General features: G+C 46.8%; 1 protein-coding gene across 5 annotated transcripts in view; it reads right to left on the reverse strand.

The window, feature by feature from the left end:
* PAX2 (paired box 2) overlaps positions 1-21,521 on the reverse strand; it is a 92,793-nt gene that overhangs the window by 45,495 nt on the left and 25,777 nt on the right. For all 5 annotated transcript variants that reach the window (XM_003787259.1, XM_003787258.1, XM_003787257.1 and 2 more), the window contains 2 exons: positions 4,453-4,538; positions 2,614-2,733 (listed from right to left, as the gene is read on the reverse strand). In XM_003787259.1, the coding sequence (XP_003787307.1) occupies positions 2,614-2,733; positions 4,453-4,538 (206 nt within the window). The remainder of the gene's footprint in view (positions 1-2,613; positions 2,734-4,452; positions 4,539-21,521) is intronic.

Raw genomic sequence — 21,521 nt, forward strand, 5'->3', positions numbered from 1 at the left:
CTACATCATCTTGACACATAATTATCTCCCCTATTCTTAATCATCTGAGCTGCTCCCTAATGCAAACTGGGCCTGGCTGCTCAGCAGCATCCAGAGTAGGGGAGGGGAAGGAGGGGCAGCTACAGATCAACCTTTGCTCACACCTCTCCCCTCCCACCTGGGTCCCATGGATCATACTGGGGAGGGGGCTGGGGATAATTGGTCTCCCTCATAGGTCTGGACTCCACCAGAGAAGGGCCTGGGCTGGCCAAGAGGAGAGGGGAACATTGCAACCCCCCAGTTTTTCCTGCCACCTGGCTAGCCATGCAGATAAATGTTTCAGAGGACACTTAGAGGCCCCCGTTATCCCTCATTTTGAAGACTTCATCTGCTTCTTGCGATGTGGCCCTGTTGCCATCACTGTCACTGCTGGAGGATGAGTTTCCCTAACCCAGTCCTGCCCTGCCCTTCTTGCTCAGACACCTTCAGTGGCTGCTCCTGCCTTCGCAGAAAATGTTCAGACTCCTATATGATCTGCTCCTGGCCTCTATCCTGTGACCCTCACCTGCCACCACTTTCCTGCCAAAGCTGCCCTGCAGCTGCTGGCCAAAGGTCTCTCTGGTCACAAGTCTCAGGCTATCAGATAGAATTTCAGGCTACCATTGTCTTTGAACATTTTCCTCATTCATCCCTCAGGCCCCTCCTCAAACAGCAACCCTTCCCGGGTGTGTTCCCTCCCACTTGGTGGCCTGCAGCCCAGACTCCATCACAGTGCCCTATCTGAGGGGCCTTTGTGCTCTTGGGGCTCACATGCTCTGCACGCCCCACTAGAGTGTAAGCTCCTTAAGGACAAGCATCTTATCTTGTTCTGCTTTGCGATGCTGTAGCACCAAGCCTTTCTTGTAACTGCTGTGCAGGAAGGTTCACTGAACTGAATTAACTTGAAACAATGAATGTGATCAGCTGCTCAGAGAGGAGAGCACTGTGTTCTGGGCCAGCTGGGCCCAGCCCTGGGCAGTTGCAGTCTCATGCCAGTGCCTCCTTGGCCCCTGGCCCCCTCCATGCCCAACAGAACCCCAGGCATCAGAGGGCATGCTCGGCCACAACCTCAGACCGACAGGAGATACCTCAGCTCCCTGGACAGCTTATGCTCTAAATAACACAGATACTGCTGGTTAAATGAGAAACTTTTCAAGTTTTAGGCAGATTTTACCAAAGCATTCAGGGCGCCAGGGAGCTTGGCTGAAGCCTGAGCATGTGAAGCCCCAGGGAGAACTGGGACTTAGGGCCTTTCCTGTAGACTCCCCCTGCCCATCAGGGGCTGCCGCCAAAACAACCACAATGAAATTTAGTGAGTGGCAAAGGCCGTGGCGGCCAAATGGGTTTGGATATTTTGGAAGAAGGAGAAATAGAGCCAGACAAGCTGTTTCCCTGTGAAACGAGGCCATTAGGGCTTCTGGAAGGAGGCCAGCACCAGGTCATCACTGTCTCGCCAGGCCCAGGCCTCTCTTCCACTGTCCCTTCTGCTGCAAGTCGGGACTCTCACGTTCTCTTCCCCCTGCCTGGGTCTGGGGAATCTCAGTCTTGTCTCTTTTCTCTGTTCTTACTCCATTAAGCTACCCTTACTGAGTTTGTCTATACTTGGGATGACCATGTAATTTATTGTCCAAACAGGACACTTTTGAGAGAAAAAGGAGATGCTGACTGGCCAAGATGCAGTGACAACAGGCGTAAATATGGACTGACCTGGGCACGCCTCATGCTCATTGTTTGAGGATTCTGTTTCATGGACAATACCTTCAAAGTCCTACACCCTCTGAAGGCAAGAGGCTACCAGTTGTGGGACCATGAGAGAATGGATGCAGGAAGCAGGTCTGAGACACTGATATATGTTGTTCTGAGTGTGCCAGCTCTGGCCTCATGCATCAGAAGACAACTAGAGGGCCACCCAGGGGCCCCTAATGCCACCTTGTCCTAGGCTCATTTCTACCACTCTCCCTCCGTATGTCCTTTCTTCTCTCCTCATCCTCTTCACGTCCCATAAACTTCAACTTCTGGCCTGACAGCCTGGCTGTAAACTGAGGTGTTCCAGGGAGCAGGGAGAGGGCCAGAGGGAGCTTCTGGGGCAGCTCCACTCATGAAGAAGAATAGAGAGAAGCTCCATGTTCCACTCCCTGTGGGCTTTGAATGGAGGCAGTGTCTGTGTGTTACAGAGAGAGGACGCCAGGGCCAGCTGCATGTGACATCACTCTCCCACTTCCTGATGGGTTGGGATCAGGTGAGGACAAGGTAGGTTGGCCTTTTATCCTGAGGTCAGAGACCAGCTGTCCCCAGCCCCAAAACCTTTCCCAGGTAAGCAGCCCCACGCTTTTCCTCCTGGCATCCCACAGGGAGGGATGGGGTAAGTCCCAGGGAAGGTGAGGCAGCAGGGCACTGAGCAGATGGTGAGGCTGATGGCCCCACCAGCAGCCTTCCTCCCTCTCTCCAGGAGCCAGCAGGGCAGTGGGGGGACCGGGGTTTGCTACTAAAACTGATCTCACGGCAGAGCAGCTGCGAGGCCAGGCCGAAACCGGAGCTCTGAGTCTGAGGACAAAGCATGCAAAGGGGAAGCCAGATCTCTTCCCTCCTCCCTACCTTCATCACGTTTCCTCTTCTCACCATTGGAGCGAGGAATCCCCAGGATCCCGTTAATGGAGTAGGATCCCACTGGGTCATTGGAGGCGCTGGAGACAGGAGGGGAGGCCGTGCTGGGAACTGGACAAGAGTGAGGAGGAAATGCTGTCAGGATAGCAGTGATGATCATAGGCCAAAGCCCCAAGGCTGGGCTCGGAAAGAAGCAGAGGACATAAGAGGGGTGAGGAGAGCACACCCTCTTCTTCCTCTGAGGCTTTAGCAGGGAATACGTTGCCATAAACAGCTCAAGCTATTATTCCCTTCTGCCCAGCCTGGAGTAAGTGGTGGTTAGTTGACCCTAGGCCTTCTCTGCAGACCCCTGGATTTCAATGGGCCCCTTAATGTCATTCCCCTGAGACAGGCCAAGTATAGGCCCAGGAAACACCAGAGCTAATTCTCCATCTAGAAAGCACCTTGGTGGTTCTCTGGTAAGCACAGCTCCTGGGATGCTTCCTTGCACAGCCTAACCAATCCCTGGGGCCGGACAAATCCTTCTAATCAAACCCTAGTTCATTGTTTCTCAGTCTCCTGGGCTGAGGCTTTGCCAATCCTGATTTGGAGTCAGTCTATGGCTTTCTGAGATCTGTCCTGGTTCTATAGGAGACACTGGCTGGTTTTGATGTTCCCAGGAGTGTGCAGTTCTCCCTCCCAATTGCTTCTTGTCTTGAAATCACTTGAGAAGTTCCTAATTTTCCCCTAAGGACACAGACTAGTGAACCCATTCACTCCACGGTGATCAACTCAGGTACAGCCCGGCCCAACCCTTCCTCCCAGCACACACTGTAACACAGGCCCAGTAAACAACAACTCCTGCCAACTCCAGGAGGGTTGGGGCCAGTCATTTCTACTTCCTGCTGGTCAAGAGAGAAGGGTACAGCTGCCAAGAGGGGCAGCAGGAAAAATTTAACCACATCCTGGAGGCCCCTCACCCGCCCAGGCTGCATCTATGGCTAGAGCAGCACCAAGTTTTCCCATGAGCCAAAGGGAAGGCTGTGTGTGTTGGGGCCACAGGAGGGAGTGTCAGCAGGAGTTCTCATAGGCCTGTGTCATGTCTGTGAGAGGCCCTGAGCATGAGTCAATGAAGAAGGAGGGTGGTGAGGGGCAGAGAGCAACAAAGAGGATGAGACAGACAGAGAGATCAGAGGCCAGGAGGAGGGAGGGAGAGAGACAGAGGGACAGATCTGGAGCCACACATATGGAGAGGAGAGAAAGGGAAAGGCACAGAGAGGAAGTGGAGGAGAAGAGGGGAGAGAGACAAGGACAATTTTAAAAATTAAAGGTGGAGGGCGGCGCCTGTGGCTCATAGGAGTAGGGTACCAGCCCCACATGCCAGAGGTGGCAGGTTCAAACCCAGCCCTGGCCAAACACTGCGAAAAAAAAAAAATTAAAGATGAAGTAAGAAAGCCAATATAAAACAAAGAGGGTGCACAGAGAGAGATGGAATCAGATAAAACTAAGGATGATAGGGAAGGAGGAAGAAGGGATGGAGAAGAAAAAGAAAAAATGCTAAAGGAAACATATTGATTAGGAGGGGGAATGGGGAGAGAGGTTGGAGTGGAGGGAGGAGGGAGACTGACTAAAGCATGGCAAAGGTGAGGTCACACATGGGTGGGAGGCAGAGAAAGCCTAGTGAACTAGTCTCCTTCAGGGACACCCTGACAGGAGCTCAGGGAGAGAGGGACTGGGAAACTGGGTGGGGCTGGACCTCCTTAGGGCAGGCAGGTCGGGGGTGGAGCTATGTTTCCTGGCTTTCCCCAGGTGGCACGGGGCTTCCCCACCCCCTTCCCTGAGCCCTCTTACCGATGGTGTGGCCAGGGGCAGTCACTCCTGTCCCAGCCCCATCTGGTGTTGGATGGAAAGGCTGCTGAACTTTGGTCCGGATGATTCTGCAACAGCATCACAACAGCATCACACGTCACGTCCCCCTCCTGCTCTGGCCAATTCCAGCCTGGTCCTGCCGAGGATTCACTCCCAAGCTCCTCAGTGCTTTCCTTAGCCATCTGCTCCCTGCACCCCTGCCCTCATCAACTGCTGAAGGAGGCAAGGCTTCCCTCCTGTTGACTCTGCAAATCCAACCTAGCTTAGCCCTGGGCGGGCAAAGGGAGGCAGTCTGTGTTCAGTCCTGCTGTGAAAACCATCCAAATTGCAGCTTGAGTTTTGGTAGTGAGGATTGGTGCAGAGGACCCAGTGGAGCCTGGCATTCTTTCTCTTTCTGGGAGTGGGAACTGATCTGGTGGCTTGTTGTCCACCTTCCTTTCTCAACCACACATGCATCTCCTCCTGGTACCATGACGCCCTGGGTTTTGAGATCATTTTGCACCTGGCTTTCCTACTAGGACCATATCACAGTCCTCCAGAGTCAGGTGTGTGTGTGTGAGAGAGAGAGAGAGAAAGAGAGAGAGATATCCTCATATCCTGAACTTATGAGAAATAACCATGGAAGGGCTAGGTCACAGGTAACCCTTTGTCCCTAGGATGCCAACATAGCACAGGGTCCTTTGTCGGATGTCTGGCCCTGAGCAACCTCTTCTTGAGCACATTTACTGCCCTCAGACAGTCAGGGCCCTGTCCCCATCCAGCTGACTTGTCATCTTTTCCAAGGGTCTTACTTAGATCGCAGCGTCTTTGCTGGACTAATTGAAAAAGCTGGTGCCCTCCCTAGGTACCCTGGAAAGGAGAGGGCCAAATGAAACACACCAGGGCTGGGATAAGCCTGCTTTTCAGTGATCTGAAAAACTCAGGGCTCAATGACTTAAAAGGCCAACTCTGAGGCCAGGACTGAGGAAAGCTCCCTCCACTCACTGGTCAAACAAAAAGCCTGCAGAAACAACTTTTCGGACAGCCTTGCTCCTCCCCACAGAGGGTTTGTGAACCAAGTTCACCTTAGACAGCCAGATGAGTAACAAGCCGTGAGTTCACTCAGCTCCAGCCAGCGTTCACTGAGCACCTGCTGGCAACAGGGACACAGTCCTTACCTTGCAGGGGAGGGAGGACTTATACCCAGAGAAAGCAAATCACCAACGGGATCAGGTGGTTAGTGCCAGAAGGATGCAGAGGAGGAAATATCTGCCTTACAGGCAGGAGAATTGGGAAGGAGTTCTGAGGTGTGGGACGTGATATAGATCTTTAAAGCAAAGAAGGGTTGAAGTCAGAGGCAGGATGGGGAGAGGAAAGGGCACTGAGCTACATAACAGGGGCCCTAAGTCCCTCTTCTGACCTTGTCATTAAGGGGTCACACAGACTCTCAACTTTTCTGGGCCTCAGCTTTTTCAGCTATAAAGGGGCTGCACTACAGGATCTCCAGGGTCTCTTTCAACCCAGTAAAAAAATAACATGACCCCAAGATGAACAAAGCAGTGCAGGGGAGGGCACCATAAGGAGGTGCCAGAGTGGCGTGGAAGCCCAGTAAGCCGAATGTCTCCAGGGTTGGTGCCTGGAACAATCAGCCAGCAATACAGGAGGTCTGCAAGCATGTAGGAGGAAATGAGGCTGCAGGCTCGGATGTGATGATAATAATCGCCACTCTCCACTTACTGAATGTCTACTCCGTGCCAAGGTTACACAACTTACAGTGCATACATATACACTACTGTTAATTTTCACAACCACCTCCAATGTAGATACTATTATCCTCACTTCACAGGCTGAAAACCAAAGCTGAAAGAAGTTAAGTAGCTCACTCAACATCATACTGCCAGCTAGGGCAGAGTCGGAATTCAGTCTCCAAAATCTATGCTTTTTGTTACTTTGTCATCCTTCTCCCAACATGTAGAAACCAGTTTTAGAGGGTCCCAAGCTACAAGCAATGTCTAAACTAGACAGGACGTGTACAGACTGAACCTAGTAGAGCAACACTGGGCATGCGGCGACATGGAGCAAGATGTTGTGAAGGCAGAATGGCCAGGTCCTGGCAACTAACTCATGTCAACTATGGCTCCAAAACCCCAGTTTTGTGAAATTGGAAGCTTGGTAGTGTGTCTTATTGCCAGGAATACACCTGCAGGGAAGTGGCTGGTTGAGAGGGAAGTGCTAGTATGGGTCCTGGCTACACAGCATTTGAGGTGGCCAGGCAATGTCCAGGAGGACATGCCCATGCATCAGCTGCCACAGCAGACTGTTAAGGAAAGCAGTGTTGGAAGCGACAAGAGACATAAAGAGTGGATACCGGGGAACATATACTTCAGAGACTGGGGAAAGATGCCAGAGAATTGGTCATACGGGAACCAGGATGGGGTGGTTTTAACTAAGTCAATGGGCAAGAATATTTCAAGAAAAACATAACCCACAGTGCCAACAGTGACATGGAGACTGAGCGGATTAGGAATAAGAAGGGGCACAGATTTGGGATTTTGGTGGCCACTAGTAACACGGGGGAGAGCAGTTTCAGCAAAATGACTGGAGCAGGAGCTAGACAGGATAAGGTTAGGGGAGTGAATAGGGAGGAAAGAGAAGCAAGGCACAGTGAGAACAGACAGACCAGTGTGTAGAAAAGAAAAGGAGAGAAAAGTGTGAAAGTTGGAGTGGGGAGAAGATAGCTGAGTGGAGGGGAGGCTTTCTAGGGTAAGAAAGACCTGGGTAAGTTTGTAGATGAAGAGGAAGCTAAATGGTTAGGGTGCCGACCACATACACAGAGGCTGGCAGGTTCAAACCTGGCCTAGCCCTCCTAAACAACAATGACAACTGCAATAAAAAAAAAAAAATAGCCGGGCGTTGTGGCAGGCGCCTATAGTCCCAGCTACTTGGGAGGCTGAGGTAAGAGAATCACTTAAGCCCAGGAGTTTGAGGTTGCTGTGAGCTATGACGCCACAGCACTCTACTGAGGGCAATATAGTGAGATTCTGTCTCAAAAAAAGAAAAAAAAAAAGAGGAAGAACGCGTGTAGAAGGAGAGACTGATGTCAGGTGGGAGAGCATGGATGAGTAAAAGAGCAAGGCAGAACAAGAAAAGAATAGTGTGGGGGTAGAGGGGTGATCTTAGCCCCAGAGGCTGTATTTTCAGGGGTGAAAAGCTCCCAAAAGGAACTTTTTAAATGACTCTTATCTCTCAGTAAAGCAGAAGATAAGTTCCTCTCTCAAGAGTTGGGGTGGGGGGGAGGCCGGGCTGGGTAGCTCACACCTATAATTCTAGCACTCTGGGAAGCCAAGGTGGGTGGATCGCTTGAGCTCAGGAGTTCGAGACCAGCCTAAGCAAGAGCGAGACCATGCCTCTAAAAATAGCTGGGTGTTGTGGTGGGTGTGTGTAGTCACAGCTACTTGGGAGGCTGAGGCAAGAGGATTGCCTGAGCCCAAGAGATTGTGGTTGTTTTGAGCTATGATGATGCCACAGCACTCTACCCAAGGTGACGGAGTGAGACATTGTCAAAAAAAAAAAAAGTTGGGGGAAAAATTTGGAGCAAGATCACATGGAAAAGACTTGATAGTAGCTGAGGACAGTATAGATTTGTCTACAAGAAAAGTCTGGAAAGATGATGAGCCACTCAGAGAAGGTATTACTAATTCACTACAGCAAAAACTTCTGAAATCCTACCGGGCCCATGGGCAACTCTGGCTTGAGGGCTGTTGGGCTCTGGACTAAGGGAACTGTAGGGCTGGTGAGACAGATAACGGGATGGGGTTGAGGAGTTTCTGTCTTTGTCACCCAGAGCCTCTGACCCCTGGGGCAGGTGTAGCTGAGGCTGTGTGTGATGGAAAATCACTGCTCCCTGACAGTGGTTTGGTGGAACATGGGTGAGGAGCTGGGCAGAGCGCCTGCTGTGAGTCACCAGTGTTCCTGGTGTCCATCCACAACCCCAGGCAGTGGGCATTTGCCAGGCCCCAGAGCTGATCTTGGGGGAATTTAAGAACTGTGATATGGAAACCTGATGGTCATCGCTGCTCTTCTGCCACTCAGGGGACTCTCAGCAGGGATTAAGAGTGAAGTTAAACAGTTGTTTAGGATGACTACCTGACACTATTTCATATTCCTCCTCCTCCTTCTCTAATTCTTTTTCATTCTTGGCCTCACAGGTGAACCAGACAAGCCTATGTCCCCCTTGGCCTCAGGCAGGTTTGACCTAGAAGGTCAAGAACCCAGATATGAGACCTTGGAGGGCACAGCTCTACTTGGAGGTGGGAGGGGTCATTTCCTATTTCCATGGAGAGATGGTCCTGCCAGGGTGCCACTGCCTCTTCTGTTTCCAGCATGCTTTCCTTCACAGGAGGCTCCTCCCGCCTCCACCATTTCAGATGAGAGCTCACCCTTTTCCTGGGGACCACTAGGGCTTTGGCCTGGGCCCAGCATGAGGACTTCCAGGCACTTTGAGTCTCTCACACTCACAGGGAAGTGAGTAGGGCAAAGGGAAGGAGGGTGAGGGGTTTGGGCTCAGCCTGCTTTAGTCAGAATCTCAGCTCTGTCACTTATCACCTGTGAACCCCTTGGCAGTTTCTTATTCCCTCATCTGTAAAATAAGATAATACTACCATGTACTTCATAGGACTGTAGTGAGGATTAAATAGGATAATCCATGTGAAGTGATTAGTATGATGGTTGGCTCAATAATAATAATGGTAACTACTAGTATTATTATTCCTGTGGGTGATGTCTAGGCCTAGCTGCTTTCAATTTAGAGCCAGGTGTAAGCAGGAGGCCTCCCTGCCCAATATTCCCCTGCCTGGTCAATGCAGGTGCCACCCAGACCCTGGGAAAAACACTGATAAAACAGGAAACAGCAGCAGCAGGGTCATAACTGGACCCCAAAAGAGGTTGCATCAGACTCTCAGGAAGACAGACTGGGGGCCAGACCAAAGCCTGCCTGGGGCACTAGGAAGGATCCACAGAGGACTACAAAAACACCACGGTGTGTGGTAAGGCTTTTAAGCAAAGTATGATGAGGAAGGTATTGAGGTCCCTTGTTGGTTAAATTCCCAGGAGGCCTTCCCTTTGCAGCAACTTGGAGTGTAAACAGTCTCATGGGCTCCGTGAGTTAGAATGAAAGCCCTGAGTGTGCCTTCTCCTAACAGTCTGTTAGACTCAGGAAGAGGAGACACTCTCAACCTTTTAGGAAAGCACCGGGGACTCTGACTCCTCTTTAGCCCTCCTCTCTCAGTCCTTCCTCTGTGTTTCATTCTGTCTCTCTCTCCCCTCTATTTCTTTCTCTACTCCTCTCTCCATCTCCCCTCTCTTTGTCTGTCTGTCTGTCTCCTTGCACCCTGAAGTCCCACTGTGGCTATGTGAGTTTATTGATTTCTGGGAGCTGGGGGAAAGCAGGAGGCAGGGCTGGGGTGCAGGCTCAGGGATGGAAATAGAAGGCTATAAATTATTTGTGACAGGAAAGCAATAGTGGCAGAGTGCTGAGCACAAGTCCTGTGTCACTATTAGATTCCTTTTAGCCTGATGACACTGTAAAAAAGGTTAAGTGTCTGCTGGAATCGTACACCTGGGGGGCCGGGGCAGCCTGGGAGCAGAACAAGCCACTGAGAGCAGGTATATCAATTCTCCAGGCCAATAATATTCCTCTCATTGATCGCCACGCAAAGTTCAAAAATCTCATTACAGCCAGGCAGACCGGGAACTTTTTACAAATCAATAGAATGATATAATGTATGTATACTTAGTACAAATGTATCTATTCATCTATCCATCCATCCACGGTCCGCCTCAGGGTTTCCAAGTTAACCTACCCATCATATTATGTTATGTTATGTATGATATTATATTGCATTATATTATATGATAATAAATGGTGTGCAAAAACTCCCCCTGAGGTGGAGACAAGAAGAGGTCCTATTAGCATTGAGGTGACCTCAGATAGTTCACCTTGAAAGGAGTGAAGTGGCATCATTTTCAGGACAAGGCTGGTTAGGATTTCTGGGAGCAATGCTTCTTCATTAAAGACTCCAGTGAAAAACAACACTAATAAACAAAAAGAAAAACAAAAAAACTACTGTCTATTGAGTGCTAGGCAATGTTCTAAGTGTTTCAAACAAATAGTTCACTTAATCCTCACAACAACCCATTTTACAGATAAGGAAGATTATAACTTGCCTAAGGTCACCGATTTAATAAATGGCAAATCTGTGATCTGAATCTAGGTAAGATGACCACAGGGTCCATGCCCTTAACCATTAAGTTGTGCTGCCTCCAGGGGAAAGGCACTCAAAAGCCCGAAATTCAAACTCGGGGATTCCATTTCTTGTTCCTTGTTCCATTGTGTTCTGAAAAATGCAGGGTAACGGGCTTCTCTGAACCTCAGGGGAGGCAGGTGGTGAGGTCACTGCCTTGTTGGTTAAATTCCTCACTACAAAATGGAATGATAACACCTGTTGGACCCAGGTGCTGACAATAAGTATACATGGCATCTCCAAGTACGTCCCCATAAAATCCTGTCCAGCTGCCTAGAACAGACTTCCTTCCCAACTTTGGAATTACTCCCCAGAGGGACAGAATTACTTCCTACAGGAGTCTGAACAAACCAGTGCTATGACTGTGTTGGAGCAGGCTGCTCTTAGGAGCAAGATGTCCAATATCTGCATATATGTGTTACATGAGAGCATAAATCACACAGGTAGTCCTGGGGTGTTGCCCACTTTTTAGAGTCTTTGCAGAAAATACTTAATCCTTGCTATGGGGAAGGTTTTTCTTGACTGGTAAATAAAAGGAATTCTAGGGTAGAGAATGTTTCAGACTAGCTGGTCCACTAACCCACACAACTGTGAGTGAAGCCTCTGCCAAAGACCTCGGGCTGCCTGGGTATCATAAGCTGAATCATTCTAGAGGACAAAAAACGTTTCAGCAAAGGATATTTTTCTCAACGAATGCAAGTTATTGCTTCAACTCAAGTCTTAGAGGGCTGCCTATATCAGGCACGTACTCCTGGCTTGGCCCTGAGGCAAGTCAGCGTCACAAACAGCTGGAGACTTTTCATAGCAGAACCTCCAGGGAGATACCACAGATCACTCAGGAGATTTTTACCTCTCTTGAAAACGGTTCCTACTCCTGAGAACTCTAAGGAACTAGAATCTCCCCTCTGTATATCCCAGGAGCTGAAAAACTGGGGTCTATTTCCTCCTCCCCACAGGAACCCAAAGAAAACAGCCTCTATCCTGCACGTGGTGCCGCTATGGCAGACCTGAAGCCAGTAGTGCACGTCCAGCTTCTGCGGCCCCTGGCTACAGATTGGGCAGAGCTTGGAGCTGTTTGCCCGTGCTCACTCACATGTCCTGCAGGCTCCAGTTTGGACAACCGACCGTATGTCAGGCAAGGTTCTGTGCGTGAGAATGACCACTGATGAGATCAGGCCATTCTTCACAGCTGTGGGCAGGACCTGCCATTCTGGGCTCTAGCAGGATGTGGCAGGAGCACACAGGCTCCAGGTTTCCAGGGCTCCTTCCAAATAAGTCAAGAGCTGCTTCTGCCTCTTTTGTTGCCTCTCAGAAGTCGTAATTGAGCTCTAAGAAATAAAAGCCCTACCAAAAAGCTTGCAGAGGGAACTTGCTAAAATGTAAATCCCTAGGTGGCTCCTCAGACCTCCTGAATTAGAATTTCTAGACTCTCTAATATTTGTGAAAACTAGTGTAAGCCAGGGGGTGTGGAAACCAACTCTGGTTAGACAGAGGATGCTTGAGAGAGGTGAGAGGGAGGCTTAGTGAATTAAGAAAGTTTCTTTCTCATCCTCTATCAATCCATAATTCTCTTCATCTGTTAATCCTGACTCTGACATAGTCACCAAAATTCAAGAAGCTTCTTATTCCTGTCTGGAAACCAAACTACAGGCTAAAAATAAAATAAAAATTGGGTTGGCATCCATAGCACAGTGATTACAGCGCCAGCCACATACGCCAGGTTTAAACCCGGCCTGGGCCAGTTAAACAACAATGACAAGTGCAACAAAAAATAGCCAGGCATTGTAGCGGGTGCCTATAGTCTCAGCTATTTGGAAGGCTGAGGCAAGAAATTCGCTTAAACCCAAGAGTTTGAGGTTCCTATGAGCTGTAATGCCATAGCACTCTACTGAGGGTGACATAATGAGACTCTGTCTCAAAAAATAAATAAATAAAAAATAAAATAAAAATAATTTCAAAATAGTTTTTGGTACATTTCTGGATAATAAATTCCCAGCAGGTTCCTTAGATTCCAGGCATATTTTCTGTATCAACTTAGCCTTCGAAGCCTGGCACTGAGGGCAATAACCCTTTTACCATGTGTCCCTGAGAGCCCAGGCCAGAGACAATTTACCAGGCTAGATGGGCCATGGGGCTGGCCCAAGGGGGCAATAGTGATAGTTTATATGATGAATGGTAAGCATATGGATTGATTTAACTTCAAGATATGCATAGGTTTAAAAATTAAGGGGCAATGTGTTTAACTAACCATTTGGAAACCAGTCTGTGGCGCATGCCAAGCCCAGAGCGTGACCAGACTAGCACTTCTCACCACTGGCCCTGCCCTCATCTATCAGAGCTTCTGGCTTAAGCTGGATCTACCAGCTGTCCACCCCATAGGCCTGCTTGGGAAGTTCCAGAGGCTCAAAGACTGCCTGGTGTGAGGGTGAGCAGGAAGCTTCTATAAATTCAGCGCTAGACTCTGCACTGTTGGTTCTCCCTGTCCACCATAGGCAGGCCCGTCCCCCTCTGCAAGCAGAAGGAATCTGGGAGGGGACTGCAACTCAGCAGCCACAGACATGAGGCCTTCTAGTAACTGCCTGGCCTTCCTGCCTGTGCCCTCCCTCCTTTTACCTAGATACTCCAGAATTCAAGAACAATCCATCAGTCTCTCTCTGTCTCTTCAAAGAACGTGATGTAAACCCTATAATTGCTTCCTATTACCTATAGGATAAATGCAGAATTCCTCAACCTGGCCTTCAAAATCTTCCCCAATCTGGTTCTACCCTAGCTTTCTCATCTATCTCTCTCTGTTCTCCTCTTCCCCTCAGGCTCTAGCACAGAGACGAAACCTTGTTTTCTTGCTTACTCAATTCACAATGAGTCCTTCCCTGAACTCTGAACTCTCCAAGGGCAGATGCCATGCCTATTTTTCTCACTACTGTCTTTCTAGAACCTAGAAAGTGTCCAGAATGATGTAAATACCTAATAACTATTTGTTGAATAACATATGAATATTATTATCATTATTGATAAGTTAATCTTGAAGGACATAGTGGGCCAACATATGCCTACTATGAACCAGGCACTGTACAACTCACTTCATATAGATTATTTAATTCTCACAACTACCTATGAAGATTATTACCCCTGTGCTACAGATATGGAAGCTGAGACTCAGAGAGGTTAGGTGACTTGTTCAAGGTCACACAGCTATTAAGTAACTGAGCCAGAATTTAAACCCGATATCTTACTCCAGAACTCATGCTGCTAACCACTGGGTAGAATAAATCAATCATATCAAGATAGCTGATAGAATCTAGTGAGAGGCTAGGCCTGACAGAAGAGTAAAAGCAGTAACTATCATTCATTTCATATTTACTATATAATAGGCATTGCCATATATGCCTTTTCGCATTCAAATTCTAAGTATAATTCTATCAAATAGTCATCTTCTATATTTTACCTTAGAGACAACACAGAGGCTGAACAACTTGCTGAAGTCACAAGCTTAATATCATTGATTGAAGCCAGACTGTGAACCCAGTCCCCTTCCTGTAACTTCAATGTCTGTAGGCTGAACCATACAATATCTTCTGGAAATTTCTATATTAATATTTTTGTGTGTTTATTAACTATTTGGACATGACCAAAATTTTCTTTCTTTTTTGTTTTTTGGGGGGTTTTTTTTTGTTTTTCTTTTGAGGCAGAGTCCTACTCTGTTGTTCTGGGTAGAGTGCTATGGAGTCATCATAGCTCAAAGCAATCTCAAACTCTTGAGCTCAAGAGATCATCTTGCCTCAGCCTCCCAAGTAGCTGAGACTACAGGTGTGCACCATGACACCTAGACAGTTGTTCTATTTTTAATTGAGATGGAGTCTCACTCTTGCTCAGGCTGGTCTCAAACTCCTGAGCTCAAGCAATCCTCCCACCTCGGCCTCCCAGAGTGCCTGGATTATAGCGTGAACCACCATGCCTGGCCATGAACAGTTTTTCCTTCAGTCTTTTCACACATCCATGATTTGGACAATTAAGCAAATGCTATGTAAACAATTAACAGAGATCTCACATGGCTGTGACTCTAAACATGCTTACCCTTCCTCATGGATGTGCCATAGTTGTATTTGACAAGCATTACGTCTGTGTTACAAGCAACTACAATTTTAGGTTTAGTGGCTCTAGGTTTCAGCGTGTTTTATATGTACTGGTAGGTTTAGGGGAACAGATTTTCTAAATGCTTGTCATCTACCTAATTTCCAAATCATGTACATGATTGCATGGTGATACTACATATATGTGTTTCTTGGCTTCTGTATTTAGAGAAATTGTTCCTCAGATCAGTGTACCTTTATATTCATGTCTGCCCTAATGCATTGATCCAAGATTTATAATACTGGGTATATTTATCAAAACCTACACTGTGAACATCTGCCAGGTTATGCGTTCTGTCACATATATAAGCCACAATGAGACTCCACAGGCTTCATTGTTCCCTTCCTAGGGTGTTTGAGATTCTCAAATCACAATTGTGTTTTTATATTGGTCCATGCACCAGTATTGATGGGCATAAATGTGCATTTGTATACCCGTGTATCTCTCTGTCTGTGGCCGGGATGGGGTGGGGGTAGGGAGATGTGGAAATGAGAGAATTATTAAATGCCAAGTAGATATGCAATAAATCCCATTGATTTTATAAACTCCAACTTGTCTTCAGTCTCCTTCCATTCTTTATCCTGGGGGCATTGCAACAAAAACCTATTTTAAATACCTTTGCTTTCCTCCTTCTCCCTCCCCAAAAAAGTGTCAATATTTTATTTGGATTTTTAACTTCGCTCCATAACAGTTGTTTGACCTCCTGACTCGTGCGAGTCACATAAATTCTGGGACTTTATTCAGGAGCCATGTTCCTGCTATTGAATAAGCAATTTGGGAGGGTGAATTAATGACTTGTGCTGTTGCTGGAAAGTCCCTGAAGAAATATTAAAATTGCTTGCAGACTGAATCGATACTCAGTGAACACCCAGCAAGTAGGCTCTGGTTTGGAATGGCCACAGAAGGCAGGGCGCTGTAGGGGAAGGGGAATTCCTGCACCCAGCTTGAAGAGCTCCCCCCTTTGCCTTTCCCTCCATCTCTGGTGCTCTGTCATTTTCAGAAAAAGCAGAGTCCTATTAAACCCCAACCAAGATGAGACTGAATCGTCCTGTCTCAGGAAGCAGGCTCAGGGGACAGTTTACTCTCTTACTAGCAACGAGAGAGAGCCCGGAGGCCTTATTGGAGGTGATGGTCTGGACACATCCACCTGCTGGAGAAATGGGATGGTGCTGCTGCTTTCTGGCAGGCTGCACTGTGCTTGGGAGGACCGCAGCTGTGACCATTTTCTGCTGGGTGTGCAGAAGGGTTGATGCAGCACTGCTGGCTCTATCTCTATGTGTGTCTGACCAATGTTTACTATCACTCAAGCAGTCACACGATTTCAGCCTTTGTGTAAGAGTGTACCTGTGGGGTGGAGAGTTTATATTGTGCTGTGTGTTACCATGTATGGCATTGTGTCCACACATCCCAGCTGCTGGCTTGAGGTTTGTTACTTGGTGTTTTGTGGTATTGTATTGAGGTGACCGCACTTTGTGTAACACTGAGTTAGAGGAATTTGAGTATTGTTTGGTGGCAGTGTCTGTGTCTCTGCTTTGAATTATTGTGTTCATTGATCATATCAGCATCTTTTTTCCCCTAATGTATGTCTCAGAGATTAGGTTAATGGGTGTCTCCTTGGTGATGTGGGTTGAGTAATGATGTTGGATCTGGGTGGTGGTGTATGATTCGGTAATTGCTTTAATTGCCTTCTCGGTTGGTTGTGAGTAAGAGGGCCCATCTTTCAGCTTTTTAAGCTTACACTGGCCTGGTCATTTGCACTGCTGCTTTTCAGAAGGAAGATTCTAGAGATGTAGGCTAAATCTCTTTTTTATTTTTAAATATACGTTTCTATTCTTTTTGGAAGAAAACTGCTCTTGCTCCACTGAAGAGTTCTGACTTTGCCAGACTGGAACAGGCCCAAGTGCATCTGCCTGATTGGCAAAGTTAAGCCCTGAGGCCAAACCCTATGCCTATGGGTTTAACTAGATCCTTGCCATGGCTAGTGAGGATGGCTGGGAGTAACCTTCCCAGTCGCAGTGGGAATAACAACCGAAACTCTAGTTCCAAGAATCCCCATTCTGCTCCACTCTGTGGCCCTGGCCATCAGCATCTTCTTCCTTCCCAGTATCCACAGACAATGTGGCTCAGCAGTGGGCTGCACTGAGGGACACACAGCATGGAAAAGTACAGGGACATGTACTAGGCATGACCATCTACTGGGATCCTTGTTCTGAGCTTGCAACTAAATGTGTGAGTAGCTGGGCATGAGACTACAAAATATAGAGTTCTCCAAGAGATTACCCACACTGCACTTCCTTTGATAAAAGTAGGTATGAAGTATATAGCACAGTGGATAATCACATGGTTTTAGAGCCAGTGCTGCATAGGTTCAAATCCTAGTTATGCTACTTAGACTGTGACCCTGCACAAGTTATTTAACTTTTCTGTACTCCAGGTACCTCATCTATAAACAATCCTGAAAAGCCCTGTGGGGTTGTTTATGATGCTTAAATCAATTAATACGTGTAACATGCATATAACAGTCCTACTGTAGTAAACACTTGTTAGCTATTACTATGATGATGACTATAAGGGCTTACTAAGAAGGAAAGCAGCCACTGAGGCTGGCTGTGCATGTGTACAAATGTGTACATGTGTATGCTAATGTGTATAAAATCCTAAGATAAATCAAGGGGTGTGTGCTTGTGTGTATCTGTGTGTGTGTGTGTGTGTGTGTGTGTGTGTGTTGAGCAGCAATGAGCAAAAACTGCAGTCAGTTCTCTCCTTGGCCTTCTGGCTCATTTGGGCAGTGGCAGGAGCTGGAGCTGATAGAGTTCCCCACTGCCCACTCCACACAGAGGGCAGCATCCAGCCCCATGATGATGAATAGGCAGGAAGGAAGATGGCAGCCCTCAACATGTTTCATACTTACTAAAAAATTTAAGGATGATTGAATTCACAAGATTCAAATTTAGCTCATTTAAAAAATTAACTTTCTAATTTAAAAAAATCAGGAGCTTCACTAGCTAATAGGTATAAATGAGGAATAGTAGAAGAAAGGTTTTAAATTTGAGAACCAAGAAAAGAGCATGCAAGATAGGAGATAAGTGACTATGAAAGCATGTATATGTGGATTTTAGGAAGGCCACTGAGCTGGACGTGGTTACCCAAATAAGTAAGCCAAAGGGGCAGGAAGAAGTTGAGGCAAGAATGGGATTGCATCTCAGCCTCATTCCTTAGAATTTCCCATAAATCTAAGAAACATATCATTCATCATGGTGAGGGAGTTTGAGAAACCTTGGTTTTCATCTTTTCTGTGTAGTTGTCCAGTTACTTTGAACCATTGCACCCATAGATTATGCCCAAAGTAAATATTTTTCCTGAATTAAAAAAAAAAACAAACTTTTACCTCTTAGCAATGGAAATAATTTCAATGATTTTCAAACTCCTATGCTTCCCTGGTACGTCCATATACACCAGACAATAGCAGATAGATTTGGTTTGAATTTGCAAAATATTTGTTCACTTCTCCCTCTTCCCTTTCTTCATCCTTTGTCTTATCTCCATTTCCTCTCCTCTCTTCCCCTCCTCTTCCTGTTTACCTTACTTTCTTCTCCCTTCCATGACATTTAAGAATCAGAAGACCCCTTCACACGGATTGAATAAGGATTTTTTCCCCTACCATTTCAGTTTTTCTTTAAAAAAAAAAAACCTACAAAAATGCAAAGCACCACAACCCACGAAAATGCCATGAAGCCCAGAAAATGCCAACCTTCAACTCCTCAAGCATTAGCAGGCTCATCCCAGAGAAGGCGTATACAGTTATATGAAGTACACACACACACACACATGCATGCACGCACGAAGCCACAGAGGCAAGGCTCTCAAAGTGGAAAAAGGTTACAATTATCTAGTTCTATTGAATGGTCAGATAACTGAGTCAAATAGGGTTTTTTGTTTTTTCCCTGGAAATACCCTAAGCAGGTCCTCTTCCTAAAATCGGCTGGGTTTATAAGGGACCATAACTCTCACTGGCATTCATGATACACAATCCTGTTCACAGAATCTCCTCTTATGCTCCTCAAGCTTTTTATTCCAAAAGATTTCAGTGTTTGTACCTACCCAAACCAGAATGCACACACGCTAACATAGACACAGGACAAGAAATGCTCACTTGGTGGTTACTGTTGCAATAACAACTAGTGTTTATTGAGCACTTAATATTTGCCAGGTGCAATTCTAGGCAGGTTTATGTGGCTTAGTTTATTTTTCCCTCACCAGAACAGTGAGAGTTCTACATGATTATTCCCATACTATATGAGTGAGGAAACTGAGTCCAGAGAGGATACAAAATTGACCCATAATGACCCTGTAGCAACGAGTAGGGAGGCTAGCTTCAAATGCTTGCAGTGTCTCCACAGAGCCCTTGCCCTATGCCAAATAGCTTTGCGTGAATTGCCTAGCACATGGTAGATATTTAGCAAAGGATTCCTGAATAAATTAATGAGAAAATAAATGAATAAAATAGCCTATCTATTAAGGAGCTGATATTATCCCTTACGATGGCAAAGTGGACACCATTACGGAAGCCAGGACTAACAAACAACATAAGCTTATTTGAGTGGACTGATCTGCCTGCCTGACCAACTTTCAGGAGAGGAGGAAAGTGCTCATCAGCCATGCCCATTCCAATACTAACTGCTCTAATCCATCGGCTAGGACTTAGGGCCCAGCCCAGCCTCCCTTCAAACCAGAAATCAGACTCAAATGTATCAAAGATACTTTTTAACCATGACACTGTGTTTTCTGGAATATTTTTCTCTGAAAACAGGTGTTTCCCAATGTGTTGATTCTGTGCCTGGATAAGAACTGAGAAATTCAATCAATTATGTGGACATTTCCAAACCGCCAGATCTTTGGCACCATATTGACAATGTTTATAGATGATTGACTAAAGTTTTTGGTTTTCACCCAGACGTTTGGGAGATGCTACAGTCATTAACCTGTTTATCAGCAAGTGCTCATGCATTTGCAAGAGACATAAGTGAACACTAAAGAGGAAAAGAATAACCCAGAATAATACAGATGAAAGAGGACAGGGGTAGCAGCCATTCGACAAAACCAGTCAAGCAGATGGCGTTCCGGGAATGGGTTGCTACCTTGGAGATCCATTAGAATGTGGATCCAGCTCGCAAGAGACTCATGTGCTTACCGACCTTTAAAAAACCTCATACAGCTGTATCCTTGATTGTCTATAGAACTGTACCAATCCAATCTCTGCGCAGCAGAGCTGTTGAGTTAATCCCAGAGTCCAGCACACAGAGCAGCTTGCCCACCTCCCTCTGCATACTGACACCCTCCGATGTCCACGTGCCTGTGCATTAGTATCTCCACATATTGCCAGTTTAAGTTGTAGATTTTGCAGAGCTTGGTGTAAAGCTGGCTGCGACTTTGTATGTGTACCCCATTTGTGATTTAGTACTCTGCCTTTTATCATCCCTCCTACCTCTATTTCCTTTCCCGCTCTACTTTTTAATGCTATTTACAACTTCCTTACCCATAGAGCAGCACAGCTATCTTTCAGTGTCTCTAAGTGATATACCCAAATGATTTTTCTTACCCAGCCTTTCTCTCCCCTCAACTTAATTTACGTTTGCGTAAATAGGAACTTTAGATCATTCCATTTAATAGCATTTAGGGCTACTACTTTTATCAAAGGGATCATGGCACTAAAGGCCTCCTTGCTAGGGACATTTGTTTATTCTTATGAGCAACCAGCTCTCCCTCTGTGAAGAAGGCTGCGTGCGTGCAGGCGTGCATGCACAATGTCCTCCTCGGTCTGTGCTCCGCTGCCCCACGTCAATGCAGCTTGGCACTGGCAGGAAGAGCAAGCCCCGTGAAACCGTGACATGAACAGTAGCTGGCCCTCAAATTACTGGAGATAAATCCCAGCTCTGGGCCTTTCCTGCTGATGGCTACTTAGTTGTTTCAGGAGCAGACCCACATATGCCTGGCAGGGCTGCTTCCTACAAACGTCTACCCCTTTCATGCCCCCCCTTCATCTCAGAATTGCAGAGGCGGCTCCAAGTGACATTATTCACAAGTAAGGTTTTGGGGGTCTAGAGGTGTGAGTTAGTGAAAAGGAAGAATGGGGAACCAGGACAATGCCTCCCTGTATTCCTATCTATTGCCTTTTTCTCCTCTTAAATTCTTTCTATACTTCCCCATTGCTAACTGCATTTGACCTTGAACTCTGGCTCTCTCTTCACATAAGAATCTGTCACAAAGGGGAGTGTACCCCCAAAGAAGCAGTTACCTGGTCTGACAGGGCTGGAGACAGGTAGCCAGAGAGACCAGCCCATCACTCTACTCCTAGAAATAAATCCCATTGTATTTGCATTTTAATTTTCCACATAAACAAAGACCCAGAGTACTCGCTTGGGCAGCATCACTGGACGAATTTAATTAGAAATGAGAAGTTTATAGGGCCCTCTTTAATGCGATTAATGCTCAGTTAACATTTATCACATTCATAAGCTGGGATCGCCTTTTCTGAGCAGCCACTGGCCATGAAATGAATTTCTCTCAACTTTTTTGTACCCATCCTGGGAGGTCACTCCTAAGGGGTCTACACGGCCTTATAGGCTGTCTCCTTGGGCC

Source organism: Otolemur garnettii, unplaced genomic scaffold (assembly GCF_000181295.1).
Source record: "Otolemur garnettii isolate 467f Iridium unplaced genomic scaffold, OtoGar3 scaffold00021, whole genome shotgun sequence".
NCBI classification, from domain to species: domain Eukaryota; kingdom Metazoa; phylum Chordata; class Mammalia; order Primates; family Galagidae; genus Otolemur; species Otolemur garnettii.